Below are 24,020 nucleotides of genomic sequence, written 5' to 3' on the forward strand. Positions count from 1 at the left end.
AAGATTATTTTTGTGTCTTAAAGTAATGCTGGAGAGTATATTTAATGCTGAACACTTTGCCTTTAACACATCTTGATGTAATATTTGTTTATTCTAACAGGGATCAAAGGCAGAGGCCTGATGAGAAACCAGTTTTACACTCCTCCACAAAGGTAGGACACATGTAGAGGAGTCTAAACATCGTAAAACGCACATTCATCAGTACACTGCAGGGGGTGCATGATTTGATCTTCTGCTGCAGGAAAGACCGAATCCGTTTAACAGTCAGCTCAGTGCACTCGCCCCCATTGATGAAGTTGAACACCAGCTGTTGGATGAACCAGAGGATCAAACACAGATATCATGTCAGAGTGAGGGTTTTTTATGCTTTGACCTCTCTTCATATTGAATGTTGAACTTCATATTGAATGTTGAATTTTATTGTTGCCAATCTAACAACAAATCATATGTTATGTTCTGAACTTGAGTGGACCACGTGACGGACAATTGAAATTACTTTTCAAACAAATGTAAGTGTGGTTGTCTGACCCCCTGTTTGATGTCAAGGGGGGGCGGGCCCTCTGTGCTCTGGCAGTTTAAACTCTGCTCTCAGTAGCATGCTGGCATGAGCAGCTGTTGCATGGCAGTTGAAGCATGAATTGACTTGTAAATTTTCCCAGCAAATCCAGCATCTGATTTGATCATGTCCTTTTTTGTGCAGTTTCAGAAGAGGTAATCCTGAAAAATGTGTATAAGTATACGTGCATATAAAAGTGATGTTCTGCCGCTGTCAATATTTGCGATTATGCGCTGACATTAGCCTATGAGCGAGGACTAGTAAGAAGATTTTCTCAGTTGGTCAAAGTGAGATCAGGTCCAAAATGATACACAAGGCTGCCTGCCAGACTAGCCAAAGGATTACACCTCTGAAACACATTCCAAAGATTTAATCTGTGCTGCGTGACTTGTGACTGCAGAAATGTTTCACAAAAGCCAAGAAACCTGTTTTGTTGAGGACATGTATGATCAAAAACAGAAGCCAGTAGTGTATACTAAAAGGAGAGACAGTATTATTCTGTTCAAACTTTATTGCAGACTAAATCCAGATTAAAATATAAGTGAGAAAAAATACTCCCACAAATGCTTGTATATATATAAACAAGAAAACCAATGAGAACATAGACACACACACACACACACACACACACACACACACACACACACACACACACACACACACACACACACACACACACACACACACACACACACGTATATACATAAACAAGAAAACCCATGAGAACATAGACACACACACACACGTATATACATAAACAAGAAGAAATAATAAAACTCAGGATGAAGGATAAAATGCACACACATACATGCATAAACGAAACATAACGGGGATAAAATGCACACATGTGGATGCACAAAGAAGGAAAATCAGGATAAAATGTGCATACGTGTACATGTGTAATGGAGAAATGAGAAACCCATGATAAAAGGGCTAAAATGTGCACACATATACATGAATCAACCACAAATCTCGGGCTAAAAGGGATAAAATGCGCACACATGTACATGCAAAAACAAGAAACCCATGATAAAAGGTCTAAAATGTGCACACATATACATGAATCAACCACAAATCTCAGGCTAAAAGGGATAAAATGTGCACACATGTACATGCAAAAACAAGAAACCCATGATAAAAGGGATAAAATGCACACAACTTCTGTAAGGTTCTGACAGAAGTTGTGTGAGATTTTAATTGTTGAAATGTTTTGGGGTCCCTCCCCCATGTGACATATTTCCCAGTCATAGAAAGTCCAAACAGAGGTCTTAATTATTTAATGTTGTTGATGTTGCAGACCGAACGGTCCCCCCTACAAATCGGTTCACCCTGCCGTCACTGCGCATGCATCATTTATGAGCGTCACCAGCGTTTCACCTATTATCACCTCGTTTCTGCTTCAAACTGCACTCCAGTCATCATCTATCTCAGCGACAGATATCTGAAGCTTTTGTACAACAATCGTTTCAACATAAATTCAGTTTTATTTCATAATAAAAGACGGAGGAAGTGATCAGAGCGCCGCAGCTACATGAGCTGCTAGCTGCTGTGTTCACTGCACCTCCGTCATTTCAAAGCGTTAGTAGCGACTCACAGACTATCACCTTGTTTCTCCTTAAAACGGCTTTGTTTCTGCTTAAAACTGACTTTAGAATGATTTAAGAGGTTTTACTTTGTTATCTGATGGTTAATAATCACATTTTTCCCTTTGATCCCTTTGGGTGTAGAGAGTTTCAGATGTGCTGCTGTGGTCCCAAATGACGCATGTGCAGCGGAGGCAGGGTGGACCAATTTTTAGGGGGGTACCATTCGGTCTGCAACACCAGTATGATGTCAAATGTCCTAGCTTATTTCTCATGTGGTAGCATTTGGTTTTTCTCCAAGAAGCAGCACAGTAGAGCGCTGCGAGCTGGTGCTTCATCATATCTGGAGAAATCTTTATTAGGAGAGGAGCAAGAAGTCTGCAACAATGGCTGCCGCTGATGTATTATTAGAGTGACAAATTCCTAAAATGGAAATAACCTCAAAAATATCATTAGGTGTATGTGCCGTTGGGGATTATCATCTTACTATTCAGGGGTAAATGCTTCATCATGATCGACAAATTGATGTGCAGGCAGCTTTTTAAAAAAATAAACACATTAAAGTGACAATATGGAACACAAAGCCATACTAAGAGTCATCATTAAAGTCAGTGACAATGGATATTAAAACTGTTATAATTCAGTTCGCTGTTTATGTCCCACATGTACTAATCAATCATAATTGTTTAATTTTAAATTCGGCCAAAGTAGCAATAGATCTCAAACATGACGCAAGCAAATTAGTTTCATACAACAGTTTGGATTAAAACTCTGAATAAAGTGCTGCAAAATAAATTGATTTGTTTTTAATTATCGCAAAATGTATATGTAATCAAGGCAAAAAAAATTTCATATTGATGTCAGCAAAAATAAGGTCCCCTTCACACGTAGCACGATTGAGGCAGAGTGGCACTTCTGGAAAATCGGAGCCGCATACAAACGCCTCTTACAGCAATCGTTACATCCATTTGGGCACGGCACATGCACTCTATATTCACGTGCTGCTTGTGCCGGAAACCAATTCAAACGGTGGGCAAGATGGGGTCACACTGCCATCTGATCGTGTTTGCAGCATTCGCACGGTATGTTGTACGCAGGTCAGACATATCATGCCCCTGCACAAAATCATCTGCCATGTTGAACTGTGGCCAAATGGCGTGATTGAGGCAGTCAACACACCAGCGGCCGACATTCTGCGAATGCCGTGCAAGTGCCCATTCGACCCACTCTCAGCTGGCGTAGGTGCCACCCACAAACATCCAACACCACTCGCGGGGCACTTAGAAAAGGTGGGGCCATTCACACACCCAGCACAAAAATAGAGTGCAGGCAGACCATTTTCGAGCTGGATGTGCCAATGGCCCCGCCTTTTCTAAGTGCCCCACCAGTGTGTTACCACACAAATGGCTTGGGACTGTGCGTCTGCTCTACCACCACCGTAAATGCTATGTGTGTACGGTGTGCCCCCACCCCGAGGTGGCTGGAGTGTGATCACTGTCCAGCGCAGTGTGAATATGGATGGCTGGCATGTCCATGCCGCAACAGCTGACCGCTGTGTACAATGCACAAGGAATGAAGGAAATCATGGGAAGTCAGACTTCAAACATTCTCATCCATGTTTTGTACTAATCTATATATTAAAAGCCAAGTGGCCTCTGTGTACATGTATGTGTGTATAACTTAAATCACGGACAAACTGGCGAGAGCTGACATTTGCCGTTTGGTATGCTTATGTATTTTGGGTCGAGGATGAACACCACCAAAATGAAACATTGATGGGATGAATATTTTTGAATAAACTACAGATATTAGCTAACAGTAAACAATGGACATTGATATTTAAATTCTGGACTCGCGTGCTATTCCAAATCATTGCAGAAACTTTGCATAATTTATTACCACACTTGAAAAATGTCATCTACTGCAAACTAGAGCCTGTGGATCCCCACGGGCAATGCACTAGTTATAGGGACTGTAATAGTGACGTAAAGAATCTTCAAATAATTCTTTGTTCGGTACTTCTTAAAAATGTAACGTTTACATATGTATAAAGTCAGTTCTCTTCAAGAAAGTGGCATTAGTTACAACATTGTTGGGTTGAAATGGTATTCATCTTTTTGTTTCTTTCTTTCAGAACCTTTCTCACCATCTGACAGCTCCATTTCTTACACTAACAAACTAAAGCAAGACCCTAACAATAGCCCACTTTCCCAGAATGCCTCTATTACCATGACAGGAACCCCAAAATTCGGCACCAGTCCACAGGACTGGTATGTTGGCGTAGATGTTCCAGAAGGTAGACATGATAACTTTTCTGCTTCTAGAGGCATTCTCAAGCACATGTCCACATCTAGCTTCACAGACTCTCTCTGCTCTAGCCTGGAGCTGCAGAGTTCAGTAAGCCTGGATTCCCCTGAACCTTTCCCAGACAGAAATGGGGAAGACTTGGGCTGGTTAGACAGAAAGCAGGTGAGGGTTGGCTCTCCAGCCGGTGGCCTTCAGGATGTGAAGATCCTTGGCGAGTACAGTTCACTGGATGTCAACTCTGTTACTAACAACCAAGTGGGAAACGATGGACTTGTGAATCCTGGCAGTGCCACAGCTGCAACACGTAGGCCTTTTCTCAAACAGGAACATGTGGACTCGAGGGAAGGTGAACTCTGTTGCACAAGAGACACAATACTTCAAAAACAAGATGCAGACAAGAAGCAGGTCATTGGTGGTAAGAGTCTGTTTTAACAAAAATAAATAAAAATCAACAAATCAAACAATCACACATCCAGGTCAAAGGGGATTCAATGAAGGCGGTACCTTTGCCTACAAATGCACCCACGGTAGACTATTTTACCTAACTTTGTTCAGATTCTTCATTCTTGTGCTTTTATCTGCATGCAAACTATACATTCTGTGTATTTACATGTGACAACTTGAAGGTTTTGTTTAATATATATATATTTTTCTGTTGCTGGGATATTCTGCATGTCGCTTTGGCATTATGGGTAACCTTTCTCAAAATTTTTAAGTTTAGCTTTTATCAAAGCCTGTGTTTCTGTGTTTGTGTAATGTTTATTCAGCAACTGTATGTCATTGTGAAATCAATTGTGAACTGGTTTTGCCTCACTTGTATGTATTGGACAAAGTCAATGTGCCCCCAAGACTTCACCATCATTTGGTGGCTGAAGTGTAGTCAAACTAACATTGCTCCTTCCAATTTGTAAAGTGTACGATACTGTATAAAGTGGCTAATTTTTATTATCGCTCATTATTTAAGGAAATATAACAGAGATGAATCAATGGTCTTCAAATTCTAAAATGATATATAGAATGCTGTGCATCCATATGGAGCATTTACTAATGTTCCAGAAAGGTTTCTGTTGTTTCACCAAAAACCGTAAAAAACATAATGTGAAACTTTTCTTGACAAGAGTTCTAATTCCAAAGGGTAGTAATTTTGATTGAACTATCACACTTCATTTCACAATGATATACTAAATCATACACAGTCTTGATTCTACTATGTCATGCAAGGTAGATACAGTGTACATGAGTAATACAAGAGACGTATACTGTCTTTGCAGGTCTCTATGAGCAACGCCAAGTGGAGCTCCAAAGCCATCAATTGTACACCGCTGCATCAGCTGTGCAGAGGTCAAGTAAAACTACTTCCCTGCAGAAAAAGCCTGAAGATGACTGTCACTCTCAGGCTCCATCCACAGTTTTCCCATCTGGAAGTAGCATTCCTCAAGCAGGACAAAACCTGTTCGAACACGACAACGTTTCTGTTGAGCCTCACTCAGACACCAAGCATTCATCTCCTATTGTTTCCCCAAAGCATATGCAAAAGCTGATTGCTTTTTTTAGAGGAGAGGAGAAATTCACTCAATTACATGGTTCAGACATGGAAAAAGAGAAGTTGCCTAAGCAGAAAGAATTGGATGACACCACAAATCCTTCCCACAGTAACGCAGATATGACTATGGTCAGCCAAGTAAAATGTCAAGAAGAAACTAGACCCCCTGTGATGACACAAGTCCCAACATGGCAAAGTGCAGTAGCACAGGACAACCCATTCAATGACCCATTGAGATTTGGAGATTCCGATGTAGGTATTTTGCGCAAAGAAACGACTTCAGGCGATACAGCTAAAGGTAGTTCCTTGAAAGGAGCAACCACTTTAGGAACGTCATATGTAGGCAATCCCTTCAAACAAAAGATGGCTTTAGGAGAGTCCGATGTGAGTAATCCATTCAAAGAAACACCCATTTTAAGAGATTCACATGTTGGCATTCTTTCACAAGGCACAATGACCGTGGTAGACTCGGATGTAGGTAATCGCTTCAAAGAAACAAGGGTCTTAAGAGATTCAGACATAGCCAATTGCTTCAAAGAAAGGCTGGCTTTAGGAAGCCCAGATGTAGGCAATCCATTCAAAGATGATATTACCTTAGAAGGTCCAAATGTGGTAATCCAGCAAAACGCAGATGAGCACATTTCCATTGAGGGTAATGCTGCAAAGTCCCAAAAAGAGGTTTCCACAACACAGACTGAATTTAATCCTGTTGTAGATGTATTAAAACAAGATGGTACTTACAGAGTTAATCCTGTCCTGATCTATGAAGACACAGAAGATCCTTCACAAACTGGTTCACAGATGTCTGTCACACCCTTAGTCACCTCACTATCTTCTACCACAGAGCAACAGGGGGATATTCAGGTTACCTCTCCTGAAGAGAACAGACATACTAACAAAAGTGAGATCACACATTTGTGGAGTAGGGAGCATCTAGTACCAAAGACCGATCCCAGAATAGTTAAAGCTTCAAGCACTTCAGTACATTCAAAATTAAGTTCTAGTCCAATTATGTCCCGCACAACCAATGCAGCTTCACCTCAGTGTGATCTGACAACATCTATAGATGAAGAAAAGACTGAGGCGGGGGAGCAAATTTCTTCATACAGAACCAAGAGTATTGTGATTCTCAAGTCAAAAAACCAGCCCGATGAAGGTTTAATCAATCAGGGTTCAGATAGGACACACTGGAGGCAAATTAATGTTACTGAAGATGTACCATCACCATGTCAGCAGCACCAAAGCCAGGCTCATACAGAGGCTGGTATTCCTCAAGAAATCACCCTCAATCCTAGCCTACTCCAAACTCCAAGAACAAAAGGCCAAGATGACGAAGCCAGGAAAAGTTCATTTAAGACTTTTTATCCAAAGGTCAGACAAATACAATCTGCCAGCCCCATGGGATCCACATGGGAAGGTTCTCTGCTGAGAACATTTCCCATAGACATTAACCCCCAACAAAAAGTCATTGAAGGGCAAGTGGGTACGACGACACCAGTACCAAAACCAAGGAAAATTCCCTTGACTGAAGCAAAGCAGGTGTCATTCACAGACCCAACAACTACCACAGAAATAATTTCTTGTCCTTTACCTTTAGAACCACGGTATTCTGGTCAAGGCAAAGAAACTTGCTTTGTGGAGATAACTACACAAGAAACTAGTCCCAGACTTGCCAGATCTTTCATTCCTCGTGATTATCAGCACTACCTTGGTCCAAAGGAGAAGGCTCATCTTCCCCCTTTCCACAAAGAGAAAGTTATTGAAGAACATCGTGGGAAACCTTCAGTATCTGCTGCGGAGACCAATGAAGTGTACAAACCACAAATAGTCTCCACAGACTTTGTAGGAAATCAGACTGTTGATACCACTGAGGAGAATCCTTCACATATCAGTTCTTTGGTTACTCAAAATGCTGAGGGCAACCCTAGGCTAGACACAACAGCTGCAACCTGGACTCTGCATCAAGCAAGTTCTAACAGTGAGCTTTTAAATAGTTTCTCAACTTTTATACCTTCAGGATGTGATCACGGAAAGAATCCACATTTATGTTTCTGTCTTTTCAGGCACATCATTTCAAGACACTGGCATTATCTGCTACAGTGTCTTCAGATAAATTAACACACTCTTGACAGACATGACGATATTGCTGCTGTCATTGTTGTAGCAGTTGTACTGTTGCCACATCAGATATACCTTTTTATAACAACAGCAAAAAGCTGGACTTTTCAGATAAAGTATCTGAGATTCTATTTAAGCATAAAATTACACTAGAAGTTGGAAGCTCTCCCCCCTTTGTGTGTGTGTGGGGGGGCAAAGGTCACAGAAAACAAAAATAATATTCTGCCAAAGAGGCAAAAAATAAATAATTCATAATATGTATGCAGCTTTCAACAACTTAATGCTGATATTAAAGTCAATTTAGTAAACTTTATTCATTGAAGTGTTCAAAAAAATAAATGTACACAATTTTTTTAAAGGTTGGCTTTGTTTTAGTGATACCAACTCTTTTAAAGTTTCCCCAGCAGATGTGTTCAGTTTAGAGCTGATCGCGTTTGTTTTGTGGCAGGTATCGAAGATGATTCGAGTCCTGTCGGGTCGGCTCTAAAACATTTACCGTCAAGATCTATGTCATCCAGAAGTTTGGAAAACCTATCAGGAATGGGAAACAAAGTGACCTCCTCTACAGGTACTACAGATATGTCTGTGGTGGTGGTGGTTTGTTTTGTGTTTCTTTTTTTAGTCACCTAATTGTCACAAAGTAATGAATACTACAGTATTTCTTGAAAAAACATGAGGATCATTAATATGAATATGTCCAGCTTCTTAATTATAGAAAGATACTCTTATATGGGAAAAAATGTTTTATGTTTCTCATAGAAGATGAAGGTGCCAGAAGTGACACAAGACACGACATTGTCATAACTGTTGACGACGGTAACTATGCATTTCATTCTCTATATGTCTTAACTGAATGTACAATGAGCTTCTATACTTCTACAAACTGTAACTGGAGTTCCAACAAGTACAGAGTAGAGACTCAAATTTTCAATGATATTGATAAATAAAAGAAATGGTCTCTTCGGTGAAAGGGCTGGGTAAACACATTATGACAAGAAAGCAACCATTTTAGGATCCACTTAAATAGTATGATATATTGTAATAATAAAACCTTAAAAAAAACAAAAAAACATGGCTCTCCTGCACATTCAATGTCAGACTATACTTAAGAATTAAAATTTGCTTCTAGCACCACACATTTATGCAAAGCTTCAAGGAATGCATCCCCTGAATTGAGATGCAATCTATATTGAAGTTTTAAACTAGAAATATTGAACCACTAGTTAAAAATCTGAGTTTGATATACAGTAGGTAGTGACTCTAATCTCAGTTTCTGACAGATTTTATTTTCTACGACATGATATGTGTATCTATCTGAACAAGAGTTTGAACATGCCATATTGTTTCACTGTCGCAAGATTCTCCATTAATTCATAAAATAGAGGAAATGTAATTTAAAAACTTGGAAATAACAACCACAGTCATAATCTGCAAAATCAGTTTTTAATCTACTGTTTGCAATTAAATGTGTGAGAGATTTTACATTAAACATCCTCAAGTTTCATAATTATGATACTATGTGTAGAAACTGCACTGCTTTGAGGAAAATGTTAGCATGAAATGGGTTATTTACTTAAAAAAAAAAAAGTAAAAAGTTTGCAGTTGATCACAGGACACAGGCTGACCCTTTTATTTGGAGTCAGTTGTGGATTAATGGCTTCTTCTTCGGTTGATGGCCTTTTAACACATGGCGATGGAGCACTCTCGGGAAAAGTGGGCGATGCCACATTTACATCTGATGCCTCCGACTACATCAATTCTTGAGTTTTGGTCGTGTGTGTTTTAGACCTCCTCCTCCTCCTTCAATTATCTAAAATATGTATGGTCCCAAGCTTCTTGTCCTTTTGTACAACAGATGCCATGAATCTTTTTCAGATGACTTCTACAAAGGAACAAGATCTAAAATTATTCTCCAGAAGCCCTGGTTTAAATCTTATTCCCCCCCCCATCTTGTAGTTATTATTGTAACTATTATTTTTAATAACTTCATAGGGTAATAGTTAGCAATACACTGACTTAAAACACCTATTATTTGATTAAAATGGAATATGTGCAGTGGGGGAATTTAAGTCCATGTCAACTTGTATTATGTAGAAAGTATAAATATCTCCACGTCTACTTCAACTTTTACATGTGAGACAAATCATTTAGGCACAGCATCTTCCATCCAAATACATTTTCAGTCTGGAGTGTGTAAACAATAGCAATCAGACTGATCAAGATGTTGCAATCTGATATTTAATTCACAAGCTGAAACAAAATAGCGTCTTCCTGATCTTAGTTTTACATTATGATGTCATATCTGTGAAATACTTTTGACGTAATTCTTAAAAGTGTACAAAGTGAAATACTGATCCAGAATCCGGATCCAGATCACCTACAAAATTTAATGGTGTCTTCTAAGGCCAAACACCAATGTGTGGTGAAAAGTTGGTGAAAATCTGTTAAGCAGTTTTGAGGTAATCCTCAAAATCTGACAAAGTGAAGCGTACACAATGAAATCCTGATTCAGAATCCGGATCACCTCCAAATTTCAGTGGCGTCTTCCATGGCCTAATTTCTATCTGTGGTGAAGATTTTGTCAAAATCCGTGCTGTAGTTTTCCTGTACACTCGTGAATCCTGCTAACAGACAGACAAATAAATAAATAAATGCTTAAATAAAAAATAAATCCTTGGCGGACATAATAATGTGAGCAGGGACATGTTGAGTATTTCTGAAACAACTATGATTATATGTTTAAAAGACAATATTATGTCATAGTAAGAAGTTAAAGGTCACATGTTCATTTCAGTTTCGGAACCTTCATCATCATCACCACCACCACCACCGTTGTCTCTGTCACGCTCAAAGGAGATGAAGATGAGCTCATCGGTGCCTATTTTACAGATGGATGAGGTAAATTATTAACCTACCCTGGTACGTTCAACCTATAACCAACGACTGATGTCCTCTGTTTCAACACGGTTAATCACCTGGACTCAAAGTTGCACGAATGCTTTTTAATATAATTTCTCCAGATAGCTGTTTCACATGAATCTCTCTTTCTGTCAGACTCTAAATTCTTTTATTTTGAACCTGCATTCATTCACAGATTTCTGCTTTCCCCTCTATGCTTATCAGGCAGACAGTGACGGTGCATTTGAGCACGTGGACTGGAGAAGAAGCACAGGCAGCTCGGCCTCTAACCTCAGCCTGTCCTCTGGCATGGCCTCCATGTCCTCTGTATGTCCACACACACCCACTCAATGCATGAATCATTCATTGTAGAACTGCACTCTGACCTATTGGCCACTATAGAGTTAACGGGTAGCTGATATTTACTTCTGCCAACGAAGTTGGAGGAGGTTATGTTTTCACCGGTTTGTTTGTCTGTCTGTTTGTGAACAGCCTGGAGCCCACAATTTTTCATATATCGTTATATTTTTTACTGAAGATTCATATCCTAATAGGCAAGAACTGGTTCAGTTTTCAAGGACACAGGTCAAAGAGCAAAGTCAGGAAAAATCTTTGAAAATTGGAAAAATGCCTATCTTTAATACTGGATGAATTTTCAAAAATTCATAACTCTGTCAACAAAGATCAAATGTCAAAATGTGCTCAAATGTACCATCACTGTCTATCTGATCAAATATCCGCGAAATCTGCAATACGGATCAGATGTGGATCAAACTTAGTCTGTTCAATGAGAGTGTTAGTTTGCACCTCATTGTCAAAAATTAGAGCAATTATGGCTCTTTTGATTGAGATATAATGTTAAATGTGCACCAAAGGGGCTTTTCAATATTAAATTCAAATGTCCACAAAATCCACAATCTGGATCAAACTTTGTCAGGTGATAGTGAGAGTCAGTCTGCACCTCACTTTCAAATATGAGAGTGATTGGGGCACATTTGATTAAGATATAATGTAAAATATACATTAAATGGGGTTTTTAATGTTAAATTTACATGGCCACAAAATCTGACAAAGTTATAAATTTTTGAAAATTGGAAAAAAAAAAAATCCCTATCTTTAACATTGAATGAATTTTCATAAATTCTGTAATCCGGCTCTGATGTGGATTATGTATTTTGTGGCCACTTAAATTTAACATTGAAAATCACATTTAATCTAACTTTTATGCTATATCTTAATCAAACATGGCCCAATCGCTCTCATATTTGAAAGTGAGGTGCAGACTGGCACTCACTATTTATTGTCTGACAAAGTTTGATCTGGACCTGATCCGGATTGTGGATTTAGCAGATATTTGATTTTAACATTGAAAAACCCTTTTGATCTGTAATTTATGAAATTTCAATTCTTGTTGTATTGAATTGGAACCCAAATGTCCTCAAAACAAAATAGTGTGTGTAAATGTGTGGTAAAACATGAGCTATAATTACCAACCACCACCTCTTGTGTTTTTGTATTGAATGAGCAGATCAGCAGCAGCACCATGAGCCTTTATCGGACTGACTACGGTAACCTCGAGGTCCAGGGCACCATCCAGTTTGCTTTGAATTACATCCAGAAGCTTGCAGAGTTTCACATCTTTGTTGTCCAGTGCAAAGATCTTGCTGTAGCTGAACCAAAAAAGAACCGCTCTGACCCGTAGGTACTCACTGTATACACATTAAAAAATATGACAGTGCAACTGTGGTATCATTAACTAGCTATATCTGAAGAGGAGCTGAATGACTCTGTAAACATACCGGTCTCCCTGTGAGACCTTCACCACATCCCATCAAGATTTGTGATTGTCAAAATTGTAATCACACACTCCATGTGGTCACTTCGCCCTGAGGGCAGGAAGTACTAATGACTGTTCCATGTGTACAACTGCACTCATAACACACAATCAATTGGTCAGACTGAAATTTTAACAAGGGTAGAGTTCGGTATTCCCTCAAAATCACTGGGCTGTGAATCTGAACCAGGCTCTGTTTGGCATCCACATTTAGAACTTCTCTGACCTCCATATAGATGCAGGTCTGAACTGAGATTACATAATTAAAAATAAAATAATAATAATAATACTTATCCTTATTATTAACATCTGTTGTTGAGAGACAAGAGCCACAACAACTTTTTTTCTTTTCTGTTCTTTTTTTTTAAAGCCCTCCTCTCTTTTGGGGTGCCTTATTGTGAAATTAAAAAAACATGTGGCATCTTGGTAATATCTACAAATCTGTTTTGAATAAATACCATCAAATGTTTGATTTGAGTCTGGTGGGTGTGTATCCCAAATTTGTTTTGTTTTTTTTTTTTTAAGTTGACAATTTAATTCATGCATTGTGGTGTTTTGAGGTATGTAAAGGGTCTGCAGTCACTCTTCTTATGTTTTTTTATATACAATTCTTTTCTTTTTAAGATATGTGAAATGTTACCTTCTTCCCTACAAAACAAAGATGGGAAAGAAAAAAACCAGCGTTAAAAAGAAGTCTGTAAATCCCACCTACAATGAAATCCTCAGGGTAAGACCTCTGTCATATGACTTCTATTTTTATTTTGTTGCTAAATGTTGCTTCCATATTTTAAAAGATTTTTGAGGTTGGTATTTCCTCTTCTAGTTTAAAATCGTAATGGAGGAGCTGAAAAGACAGAATTTGAATGTCTCCGTTTGGCACAACGACACTTTTGGACGAAATGCTTTCCTTGGTGAGGTGGACTTGGACTTATCTGAGTGGGACTTCAACAATACACAAATAAATGAATACACACTAAAACCAAGGGTAAAGAGTTCTTTCATGTATGTATTCTGCATGTATTGTTTTGTAAAAATGAAAATGACACTCATGTCGTCCTCATTCCTTTAGGCGTCAGTGCAGCCCTCAACACCGTCGGAGTCTTTTGAGTTCGATGGTGCAGCTGAGATGAGGGTAGCCCTGCGATTCCTGCCACAGATGTCACACAGTATGCTGATGACACCTCACTTTTTTATAATGTTGTTTCTTCTTACTTTTCCACTTATGAATGAAGATGATCTTTTGCATTGCATCTACAGGCAAGAAGATGTCTAACATAGAAACTGGTGAAGTGCAGATTTGGGTGAAAGACTGCAAGAATCTTCGGCCAGTCAGAGATGCTATTATTGACCCTTTTGTGAAATGGTAGTGCGTCTTTCATTTTTTTGAATATGAAGAGTTCAGATGCAAAACCCAGTAAGTACTTTTTTTTTTTTAAATGGAGAAAAATGCAGTTGAAAATGGAGATTTAAAGGAAACCGTATGTGGAAATGCACAGACTTTCATCAATAAAATGAAAACAGTTTGTTCAAATTCATCCATATTTTGCACACTGATGGTCCCCTCGACAGCCAAGTACATGTTGGCCTCAACTAAAAATTTATGGTTTTGGAGATACTGGATTTTGGATATGAACTCTTCATATGTAGTTAAATACACCTAATCGTATAGCGAGGAAGTCTTTATGATGTGTTTAAATTAGTACTTTTCAATCACTGCAGCACTGTACTTCCTGACATGAGTCGGAAAAACCGACAGAAGACCCGTGTAGTGAGGAGAACCTCAAACCCAATGTTCAATCACACAATGGTTTATGATGGTTTGCGACCATCTGACCTGAGAGAAGCCTGCATGGAGATCACAGTGTGGGATCATGACAAACGGACCAACCACTTTATTGGTGGTCTGAGACTTGGTCTCGGGACAGGTGAGTTTTCTTCCAAGGCGGAAATTTTATGCCCATTTTTAGTGCCCTAGATGTAAGACGTAATTGGCACCTCTTACACTGAAAAGACTGAAACATTTGCTTTAATTACATTTATTTTGTCAATACGAGGTCTGTCAATAAAGTATAGGTCCTTTTTATTTTTTTCAAAAACTATATGGATTTCATTCATATGTTTTTACGTCAGACATGCTTGAACCCTCGTGCGCATGTGTGAGTTTTTCCACGCCTGTCGGTGACGTCATTCGCCTGTGAGCACTCCTTGTGGGAGGAGTCGTCCAGCCCCTCGTCGGAATTCCTTTGTCTGAGAAGTTGCTGAGAGACTGGCGCTTTGTTTGATCAAAATTTTTTCTAAACCTGTGAGGCACATCAAAGTGGACACGGTTCGAAAAATTAAGCTGGTTTTCGGTGAAAATTTTAACGGTTGATGAGAGATTTTGAGGTGATACTGTCGCTTTAAGGACTTCCCACGCAGTGGGACGTCACGCAGCGCTCCCAGGCGCCGTCGTCAGCCTGTTTCAAGCTGAAAACCTCCACATTTCATGCTCTATTGATCCAGGACGTCGTGAGAGAACAGAGAAGTTTCAGAAGAAGTCGGTTTCAGCATTTTATCCGGATATTCCACTGTTAAAGGAGATTTTTTTAATGAAAGACGTGCGGACGGATTGCAGCATCTGCTCGCAGCTGCCGCGACGCTCCACCACAGGAAAAACACCTCTGTTGGAAGCCTTAAGGACAAGTTGGAACATGTCCAACTGTTAAACAATTTCTCAACACGGAGGTGTTTTTCCTGTGCCGTCGCACCATGCCGGCTGCGTCCCGACGCGCAAACCCGTCCGCACGTCTTTCATTAAAAAAAATCTCCTTTAACAGTGGAATATCCGGATAAAATGCTGAAACCGACTTCTTCTGAAACTTCTCTGTTCTCTCACGACGTCCTGGATCAATAGAGCCTGAAATGTGGAGGTTTTCAGCTTGAAACAGGCTGACGACGGCGCCTGGGAGCGCTGCGTGACGTCCCACTGCGTGGGAAGTCCTTAAAGGGACAGTATCACCTCAAAATCTCTCATCAGCCGTTAAAATTTTCACCGAAAACCAGCTTAATTTTTCGAACCGTGTCCACTTCGATGTGCCTCACAGGTTTAGAAAAAATTTTGATCAAACAAAGCGCCAGTCTCTCAGCAACTTCTCAGACAAAGGAATTCCGACAAGGGGGCTGGACGACTCCTCCCACAAGGAGTGCTCACAGGTGGATGACGTCACCGACAGGCGTGGAAAAACTCATGCATGCGCACGAGGGTTCAAGCATGTCTGACATAAAAACAAATGAATGAAATCCATATAGTTTTTGAAAAAAATAAAAAGGACCTATACTTTATTGACAGCCCTCGTAGGTTGCACAAAAGTATACTAGGTTAGTTAAAAGCATAGACTGCATATCTGGACAACTCTCCCTGATGTCATGGTTTTTTGAAGAGCCAGCGTACTAATATTTCATCCTACCTATCGAGACATCCGACATAGGTTTTGTGCGTATGCGCACAACACAAAAATGTCATTAACTGCTTTACACTTTATTAAAGTTAATACTTAATTTCAGATCGTTGAATTTACTTATTGTTCGTGCCTTGTTTATTGATTGATATTCTCTGTGTTAGCATACTTGTGTTAGCATGGCATTAGCTTTGTGGACCCATGCATTTGGTGTCATCAATAAAGTTCTGTTTAGATTAATCCTGCATTCCAGTTTTGCTGGTTTTACGTCATTCGAAACAGCAGTTACTGGCTAATTAACTGAATCTATAACCACTGTAAGCCACTTGATAGATGTCTATAAATTCAGCATGTGTCTACGACGACAAAGTACGATGACTGGTTAGAACACCGGTTTAAAGCTCAAATGGTGTGGCTCCAAATATCGTCGTCTTGGCAGTGCCCTACACCCGTCTAACCCATAAATGTGTAAATAGGTGGAATGGGGACAAGTCATGAAATGGGGATATGTCATCTACTGGTGACTCTTGTTTTCTTTACCCAGTTACTCCAATCAAGGGTCACGGGTGGGTGGGGGTTGGGGAACTGGAGCCTATCTGAGCCGTTATAGTGCGAGAGGCATGGTACGCCCTGGACAAGAGGCCAGTCTATCACAGGGCGTGCTAATATATAAATTAATGAAATTTCACAAAATGGAAATACTGGAGTACAGGCTATTCGCCCTATTGACGTATCCCATAATCCCTTGTGCGCCAGAGAGTTGCTGCAGTCAAACATAGAGAATCCACATGATGACAATTGTAAATGAATATTATGCTACAAAAATTTATTTTTTATGCTTTTCGCCACGTTAATAAGAGACGCATGCATGATACCCTGAAAACTTGCTAAAACAATTATAACAAATAATCCGTGTCTGCTACGTTTAATCTGCGTGGAATTTAATAAATGCGAACAGAATTTCAGACATAGTATATATATTAGTCTGGAACAAAGAGTGGGGACAAACAGTGTTGTAAAGAACAATAATCGAGACGTTAAAGAACAAACTTCACTTTCCCTCAGAACGACATGATCAGGAAGTGAGCGTAGCTCACAGCAGCTCCCATTGAAAATAACAGACAGCCTGTGATTCTTGCATGTTTACATAAAACAACGCAATAGCAACGTCTATAAACCCAGAGAATATATTCACAAGAGTTTTAGGCACAATATAAAAATAGTTTTATGTTGCGATGTTAATGGTGTTAAAGTGCAGCCCGATCAGAGCGTCTCAATGCATTTCTCAATGTTACTGAGATCTCGCAGCACGGCAACCTCTCTGAGGTTTTGCGGGATTTGAAACGTCAATAGGGCGAATGGTCTGTTCTTGCAATTAACCACAAACTATCAATCAATTCAATCAATTTTATTTATATAGCGCCAAATCACAACAAACAGTTGCCCCAAGGCGCTTTATATTGTAAGGCAAGGCTATACAATAATTATGTAAAAACCCCAACGGTCAAAACGACCCCCTGTGAGCAAGCTCTTGGCGACAGTGGGAAGGAAAAACTCCCTTTTAACAGGAAGAAACCTCCAGCAGAACCAGGCTCAGGGAGGAGCAGTCTTCTGCTGGGACTGGTTGGGGCTGAGGGAGAGAACCAGGAAAAAGACATGCTTTGGAGGGGAACAGAGATCAATCACTAATGATTAAATGCAGAGTGGTGCATACAGAGCAAAAAGAGAAAGAAACACTCAGTGCATCATGGGAACCCCCCAGCAGTCTAAGTCTATAGCAGCATAACTAAGGGATGGTTCAGGGTCACCTGATCCAGCCCTAACTATAAGCTTTAGCAAAAAGGAAAGTTTTAAGCCTAATCTTAAAAGTAGAGAGGGTGTCTGTCTCCCTGATCTGAATTGGGAGCTGGTTCCACAGTCTGAGAGCAAAGCGCTCTATTGGGGTGATATGGTACTATGAGGTCCCTAAGATAAGATGGGACCTGATTATTCAAAACCTTATAAGTAAGAAGAAGAATTTTAAATTCTATTCTAGAATTAACAGGAAGCCAATGAAGAGAGGCCAATATGGGTGAGATATGCTCTCTCCTTCTAGTCCCCATTAGTACTCTAGCTGCAGCATTTTGAATTAACTGAAGGCTTTTCAGGGAACTTTTAGGACAACCTGATAATAATGAATTACAATAGTCCAGCCTAGAGGAAATAAATGCATGAATTAGTTTTTCAGCATCACTCTGAGACAAGACCTTTCTAATTTTAGAGATATTGCGTAAATGCAAAAAAGCAGTCCTACATATTTGTTTAATATGCGCATTGAATGACATATCCTGATCAAAAATGACTCCAAGATTTCTCACAGTATTACTAGAGGTCAGGGTAATGCCATCCAGAGTAAGGAACTAGTTAGACACCATGTTTCTAAGATTTGTGGGGCCAAGGACAATAACTTCAGTTTTATCTGAGTTTAAAAGCAGGAAATTAGAGGTCATCCATGTCTTTATGTCTGTAAGACAATCCTGCAGTTTAGCTAATTGGTGTGTGTCCTCTGGCTTCATGGATAGATAAAGCTGGGTATCATCGGCGTAACAATGAAAATTTAAGCAATGCCGTCTAATAATACTGCCTAAGGGAAGCATGTATAAAGTGAATAAAATTGGTCCTAGCACAGAACCTTGTGGAACTCCATAATTAACCTTAGTCTGTGAAGAAGATTCCCCATTTACATGAACAAATTGTAATCTATTAGATAAATATGAATCAAACCACCGCAGCGCAGTGCCTTTAATACCTATGGCATGCTCTAATCTCTGTAATAAAATTTTATGGTCAACAGTATCAAAAGCAGCACTGAGGTCTAACAGAACAAGCACAGAGATGAGTCCACTGTCTGAGGCCATAAGAAGATAATTTGTAACCTTCACTAATGCTGTTTCTGTACTATGATGAATTCTAAAACCTGACTGAAACTCTTCAAATAGACCATTCCTCTGCAGATGATCAGTTAGCTGTTTTACAACTACCCTTTCAAGAATGTCTGAGAGAAAAGGAAGGTTGGAGATTGGCCTATAATTAGCTAAGATAGCTGGGTCAAGTGATGGCTTTTTAAGTAATGGTTTAATTACTGCCACCTTAAAAGCCTGTGGTACATAGCCAACTAATAAAGATAGATTGATCATATTTAAGATCGAAGCATTAAATAATGGTAGGGCTTCCTTGAGCAGCCTGGTAGGAATGGGGTCTAATAGACATGTTGATGGTTTGGATGAAGTAACTAATGAAAATAACTCAGACAGAACAATCGGAGAGAAAGAGTCTAACCAAATACCGGCATCACTGAAAGCAGCCAAAGATAACGATACGTCTTTGGGATGGTTATGAGTAAGTTTTTCTCTAATAGTTAAAATTTTATTAGCAAAGAAAGTCATGAAGTCATTACTAGTTAAAGTTAAAGGAATACTCGGCTCAATAGAGCTCTGACTCTTTGTCAGCCTGGCTACAGTGCTGAAAAGAAACCTGGGGTTGTTCTTATTTTCTTCAATTAGTGATGAGTAGTAAGATGTCCTAGCTTTACAGAGGGCTTTTTTTATAGAGCAACAGACTCTTTTTCCAGGCTAAATGAAGATCTTCTAAATTAGTGAGACGACATTTCCTCTCCAACTTACGGGTTATCTGCTTTAAGCTGCGAGTTTGTGAGTTATACCACAGAGTCAGGCACTTCTGATTTAAAGCTCTCTTTTTCAGAGGAGCTACAGCATCCAAAGTTGTCTTCAATGAGGATGTAAAACTGTTGACGAGATACTCTATCTCACTTACAGAGGTTAGGTAGCTACTCTGCACTGTGTTGGTATATGGCATTAGAGAACATAAAGAAGGAATCATATCCTTAAACCTAGTTATAGCGCTTTCTGAAAGACTTCTAGTGTAATGAAACTTATTCCCCACTGCTGGGTAGTCCATCAGAGTAAATGTTATTAAGAAATGATCAGACAGAAGGGAGTTTTCAGAGAATACTGTTAAGTCTTCAATTTCCATACCATAAGTCAGAACAAGATCTAAGATATGATTAAAGTGGTGGGTGGATTCATTTACATTTTGAGCAAAGCCAATTGAGTCTAATAATAGATTAAATGCAGTGTTGAGGCTGTCATTCTCAGCATCTGTGTGGATGTTAAAATCGCCCACTATAATTATCTTATCTGAGCTAAGCACTAAGTCAGACAAAAGGTCTGAAAATTCACAGAGAAACTCACAGTAACGACCAGGTGGATGATAGATAATAACAAATAAAACTGGTTTTTGGGACTTCCAATTTGGATGGACAAGACTAAGAGTCAAGCTTTCAAATGAATTAAAGCTCTGTCTGGGTTTTTGATTAATTAATAAGCTGGAATGGAAGATTGCTGCTAATCCTCCGCCTCGGCCCGTGCTACGAGCATTCTGGCAGTTAGTGTGACTCGGGGGTGTTGACTCGTTTAAACTAACATATTCATCCTGCTGTAACCAGGTTTCTGTAAGGCAGAATAAATCAATATGTTGATCAATTATTATATCATTTACTAACAAGGACTTAGAAGAGAGAGACCTAATGTTTAATAGACCACATTTAACTGTTTTAGTCTGTGGTGCAGTTGAAGGTGCTATATTATTTTTTCTTTTTGAATTTTTATGCTTAAATAGATTTTTGCTGGTTATTGGTAGTCTGGGAGCAGGCACCATCTCTACGGGGATGGGGTAATGAGGGGATGGCAGGGGGAGAGAAGCTGCAGAGAGGTGTGTAAGACTACAACTCTGCTTCGTGGTCCCAACCCTGGATAGTCACGGTTTGGAGGATTTAAGAAAATTGGCCAGATTTCTAGAAATGAAATCTAAACTAAGCCATATTATTTCAGAAATTTGTAATAAAATGCTCAGAAACGGTAATCACAGTCAAGTCCACAGCAGCTACCAGCTGCTCACTAGTTGTCACTCAAAGCAATCACATCCTTAATTGTTTGTACCTCAAAGGTTTAAAATAGCTTAAATGAGCTGTATAAAAATGTCAATACCTTACAGACCAAAGCAAAGACAAAACAGTTTTTTTTTTTTGTACCAGGCTGAACCCATGTTTATTTCTGCTGTCAAGTTGGGCACTCGGCAGCACGGTGACTTAGTGGTTAACACTGTTGCCTCACAGCGAGAAGGTCGTGGGTTCAATTCCTGTGGCCTTTCTGTGTGGAGTTCTCCCCGTGTTTGCGTGGGTTTCCTCCGGGTGCTCCGGTTTCCTCCCACTTCCAAAGACATGCGGATTAGGTGGATTGGAATCTTTAAATTGTCCGTAGGTGTGTGTGTGGGTGTGTCTGTGTTTGTGGCCCTGCGACAGACTGGCGTCCTGTCCTGGGTGTAGCCCACCTTGCGCTCTATGACTGCTGGGATAGGCTCCAACCCCCCACGACCCATAACTGGACTAAGCTGCAGAAGATGAATGAATGAATGAAGTTGGGCACTTTAACATGAGGGTCTATGGGAAGTGATTTGCTTTTGGAGCAGTCCTCAGGTGGCCATTCAATGAAATTTAGGACTTCTCAGCACCTGAGGTTTGGGCTTGGTTAAAAGCAAAACTGTTCATCTTCATCCAACTTAATAAACTGGTATTATGAGGGGGAAAATGTTGACTTAACAAAGACATGCATTTTAAATAAACACAAACAAAAAGTGAAAAAGTGCACAACTAACCTCATTCACTTGCTTGAGTGGAACTATCTATCTCCACATTGCATGTAAGGAAAGAAAGCATATTTTAGAAAAATAATGCTATTTACTGGTTGTTTTTCTATCTATCTTGTTTGTTTCTGTGCATATAAATTGGGTCTGTTTGGCTAATAGCATTTTGTTGTTTTATTATATCAAAGCACCATCTATAACTCAGTGAGACGTACAGTGCCCTCCAAAGGTATTGGAACACTTGGTATTTCTCACATTTTAATTTGTTTATGCTGTTTCAAAGAGGAAAAAAATTCTAAAATGACCTTCCTTTAACTTGAACTGAAAGCAAATCTGTACAATTTGATATGAATTCAAAATATAAAAGCCAAGTTGATGGGTTACATAAGCAATGGAATTATTTGGTATAAAATAATAAAGGATTATTAACAAGCGTGCACTCGGTCCGTACTGTCAAGACCTCAGTCTGATATTTTCCCGTACAGACCGAGCAAGCCAGGTTAATAATTTATTATAGGCTTCGGTGATTGGAGAAATTGTGCATAGTGCATGTTTTGCATTTTGTATCCCCAGTTACACAGCTTCATGATGAGGTGGTATAGAGGAGGATTTTCTTAAAACGTACATCTCAGATGTACCTTCTCGCAAATTGTAGCTGAACTTTCAGGTCTTTTAATAAAACTGCCACACTGTTTGTAGTTCTTCATAATTGATGTAAATAAAGTCCAAGACATAGTCAGTGACTTGGAAATGTTCATGTGTCCATCCCCTGACTCGTCTGAAGAAAACTGGCAATAAAACTGACTATTTATGCAACCCATCATCTTGGCTTTTGTACTTTTAATTAACTTTTAATTATGTCAAGTTGTAGAGATTTACTTTCAGTTGGAGTTTAAGGAAGATCATTTTATAAATTTTTATTTTTTTGTATTTGAAATTGCATAAACAAACTAAAATGTGTGAAATACCAAGTGTTCCAATAGTTTTGGAGGAGGGCAATGTTTGTCACTTGCCCTAATACCCATATCATTGAAAGTAATAAGCTGTTGTGTTTTACATTCTGTGTAGGGAAAAGTTATGGGGTGGATGCAGTTTGGATGGATTCAACACAAGATGAAGCCCATTTGTGGCAGAAGATGATGATGTCTCACGGGGAATGGGTAGAGGATGTTTTACCCCTGAGGATGTTTTTAATGGCAAGAAGCATGCCAAAATGAGACTGGAAAAATATTTAAAAAGTTTACAGAAATACACAGTTTATGAATGCGGATGTGTTCCTGTGGATGTCGACCTGTTTGTATTTGTATTACTGATAATCACTACATATTTATGCTGCTCACACAAGGTAGACAACTTTTTAAATGTTAAATTTGCTCTTTCAAAAATATTGAAAAAGGCAGTGAGGTAAGAATATTTTAAAATCTCAATGCTGCTTTGATCTTGAGTGGAGATATTCGCAGACTGAGCACTGATGATTTTGTACATATTTCTACTGTTTAATGATGTAACACATCAAGCAATTTTATCTTTAATGAATAGCATTAGTGTGACTGTTTAATTCATGTTAGAAAAGTAAATAGGCGAGATTGCCACAAATGTAACATTTAGCTTCAATGCCTGAGAGATTTGTTTTGTCAGATTCAGATTTTGTTTTTCTATCCAAATAAAGGTATTTTCTGCTTAAAATGTTCATTTCTATATTATAATGTCAACAAAGCAATCAAATTTTATAAATCATAATGGCCCAAGTATAAGATAGCCCTGATTATAAGATTACCCCCCTTTTTTTCCTGTACATATTGGAAATATACTTTCAGAAGATCGATTTTTTTTTTCCATCCCAGCTTTCAGAATATCAGTTTCTCACAAACTGAACTTTATGTACATGCATTTTTCACATGCAAGACTTTTGAGATATGCAAATCTCCATAATCATCTCAGGGATTCCCATGAAGGGATAAAGAAAATTGCGTTGGAATTGCACAGTTGTTCAGTAGCCGTTCTCGCTCCCTTATGTTTAAGCTAATATGGTATCTTGCACCTT

General features: G+C 39.2%; 1 protein-coding gene across 7 annotated transcripts in view; it reads left to right on the top strand.

Moving 5' to 3' along the window:
- Positions 1 to 23,566, top strand: part of sytl2a (synaptotagmin-like 2a) — a 51,228-nt gene extending 27,662 nt beyond the window's left edge. For 2 of the 7 annotated variants that reach the window (XM_034178843.1, XM_034178846.1), the window contains 15 exons: positions 101 to 152; positions 242 to 350; positions 4,274 to 4,861; positions 5,718 to 7,967; positions 8,556 to 8,675; positions 8,867 to 8,923; positions 10,902 to 11,005; positions 11,231 to 11,332; positions 12,534 to 12,703; positions 13,464 to 13,566; positions 13,663 to 13,824; positions 13,909 to 14,005; positions 14,097 to 14,202; positions 14,559 to 14,764; positions 23,045 to 23,566. In XM_034178843.1, coding sequence (XP_034034734.1) covers positions 101 to 152; positions 242 to 350; positions 4,274 to 4,861; positions 5,718 to 7,967; positions 8,556 to 8,675; positions 8,867 to 8,923; positions 10,902 to 11,005; positions 11,231 to 11,332; positions 12,534 to 12,703; positions 13,464 to 13,566; positions 13,663 to 13,824; positions 13,909 to 14,005; positions 14,097 to 14,202; positions 14,559 to 14,764; positions 23,045 to 23,193 — 4,375 coding nt within the window. In that variant the 3' untranslated portion in view covers positions 23,194 to 23,566. The remainder of the gene's footprint in view (positions 1 to 100; positions 153 to 241; positions 351 to 4,273; positions 4,862 to 5,717; positions 7,968 to 8,555; positions 8,676 to 8,866; positions 8,924 to 10,901; positions 11,006 to 11,230; positions 11,333 to 12,533; positions 12,704 to 13,463; positions 13,567 to 13,662; positions 13,825 to 13,908; positions 14,006 to 14,096; positions 14,203 to 14,558; positions 14,765 to 23,044) is intronic. The other 5 variants (XM_034178845.1, XM_034178847.1, XM_034178848.1 and 2 more) reach the window with 5 other exon arrangements.
- The last annotated feature ends 454 nt before the right edge of the window (positions 23,567 to 24,020 follow it).

This window comes from Thalassophryne amazonica, chromosome 9 (genome assembly GCF_902500255.1).
Source record: "Thalassophryne amazonica chromosome 9, fThaAma1.1, whole genome shotgun sequence".
In the NCBI taxonomy this organism is placed as follows: Eukaryota; Metazoa; Chordata; class Actinopteri; order Batrachoidiformes; family Batrachoididae; genus Thalassophryne; species Thalassophryne amazonica.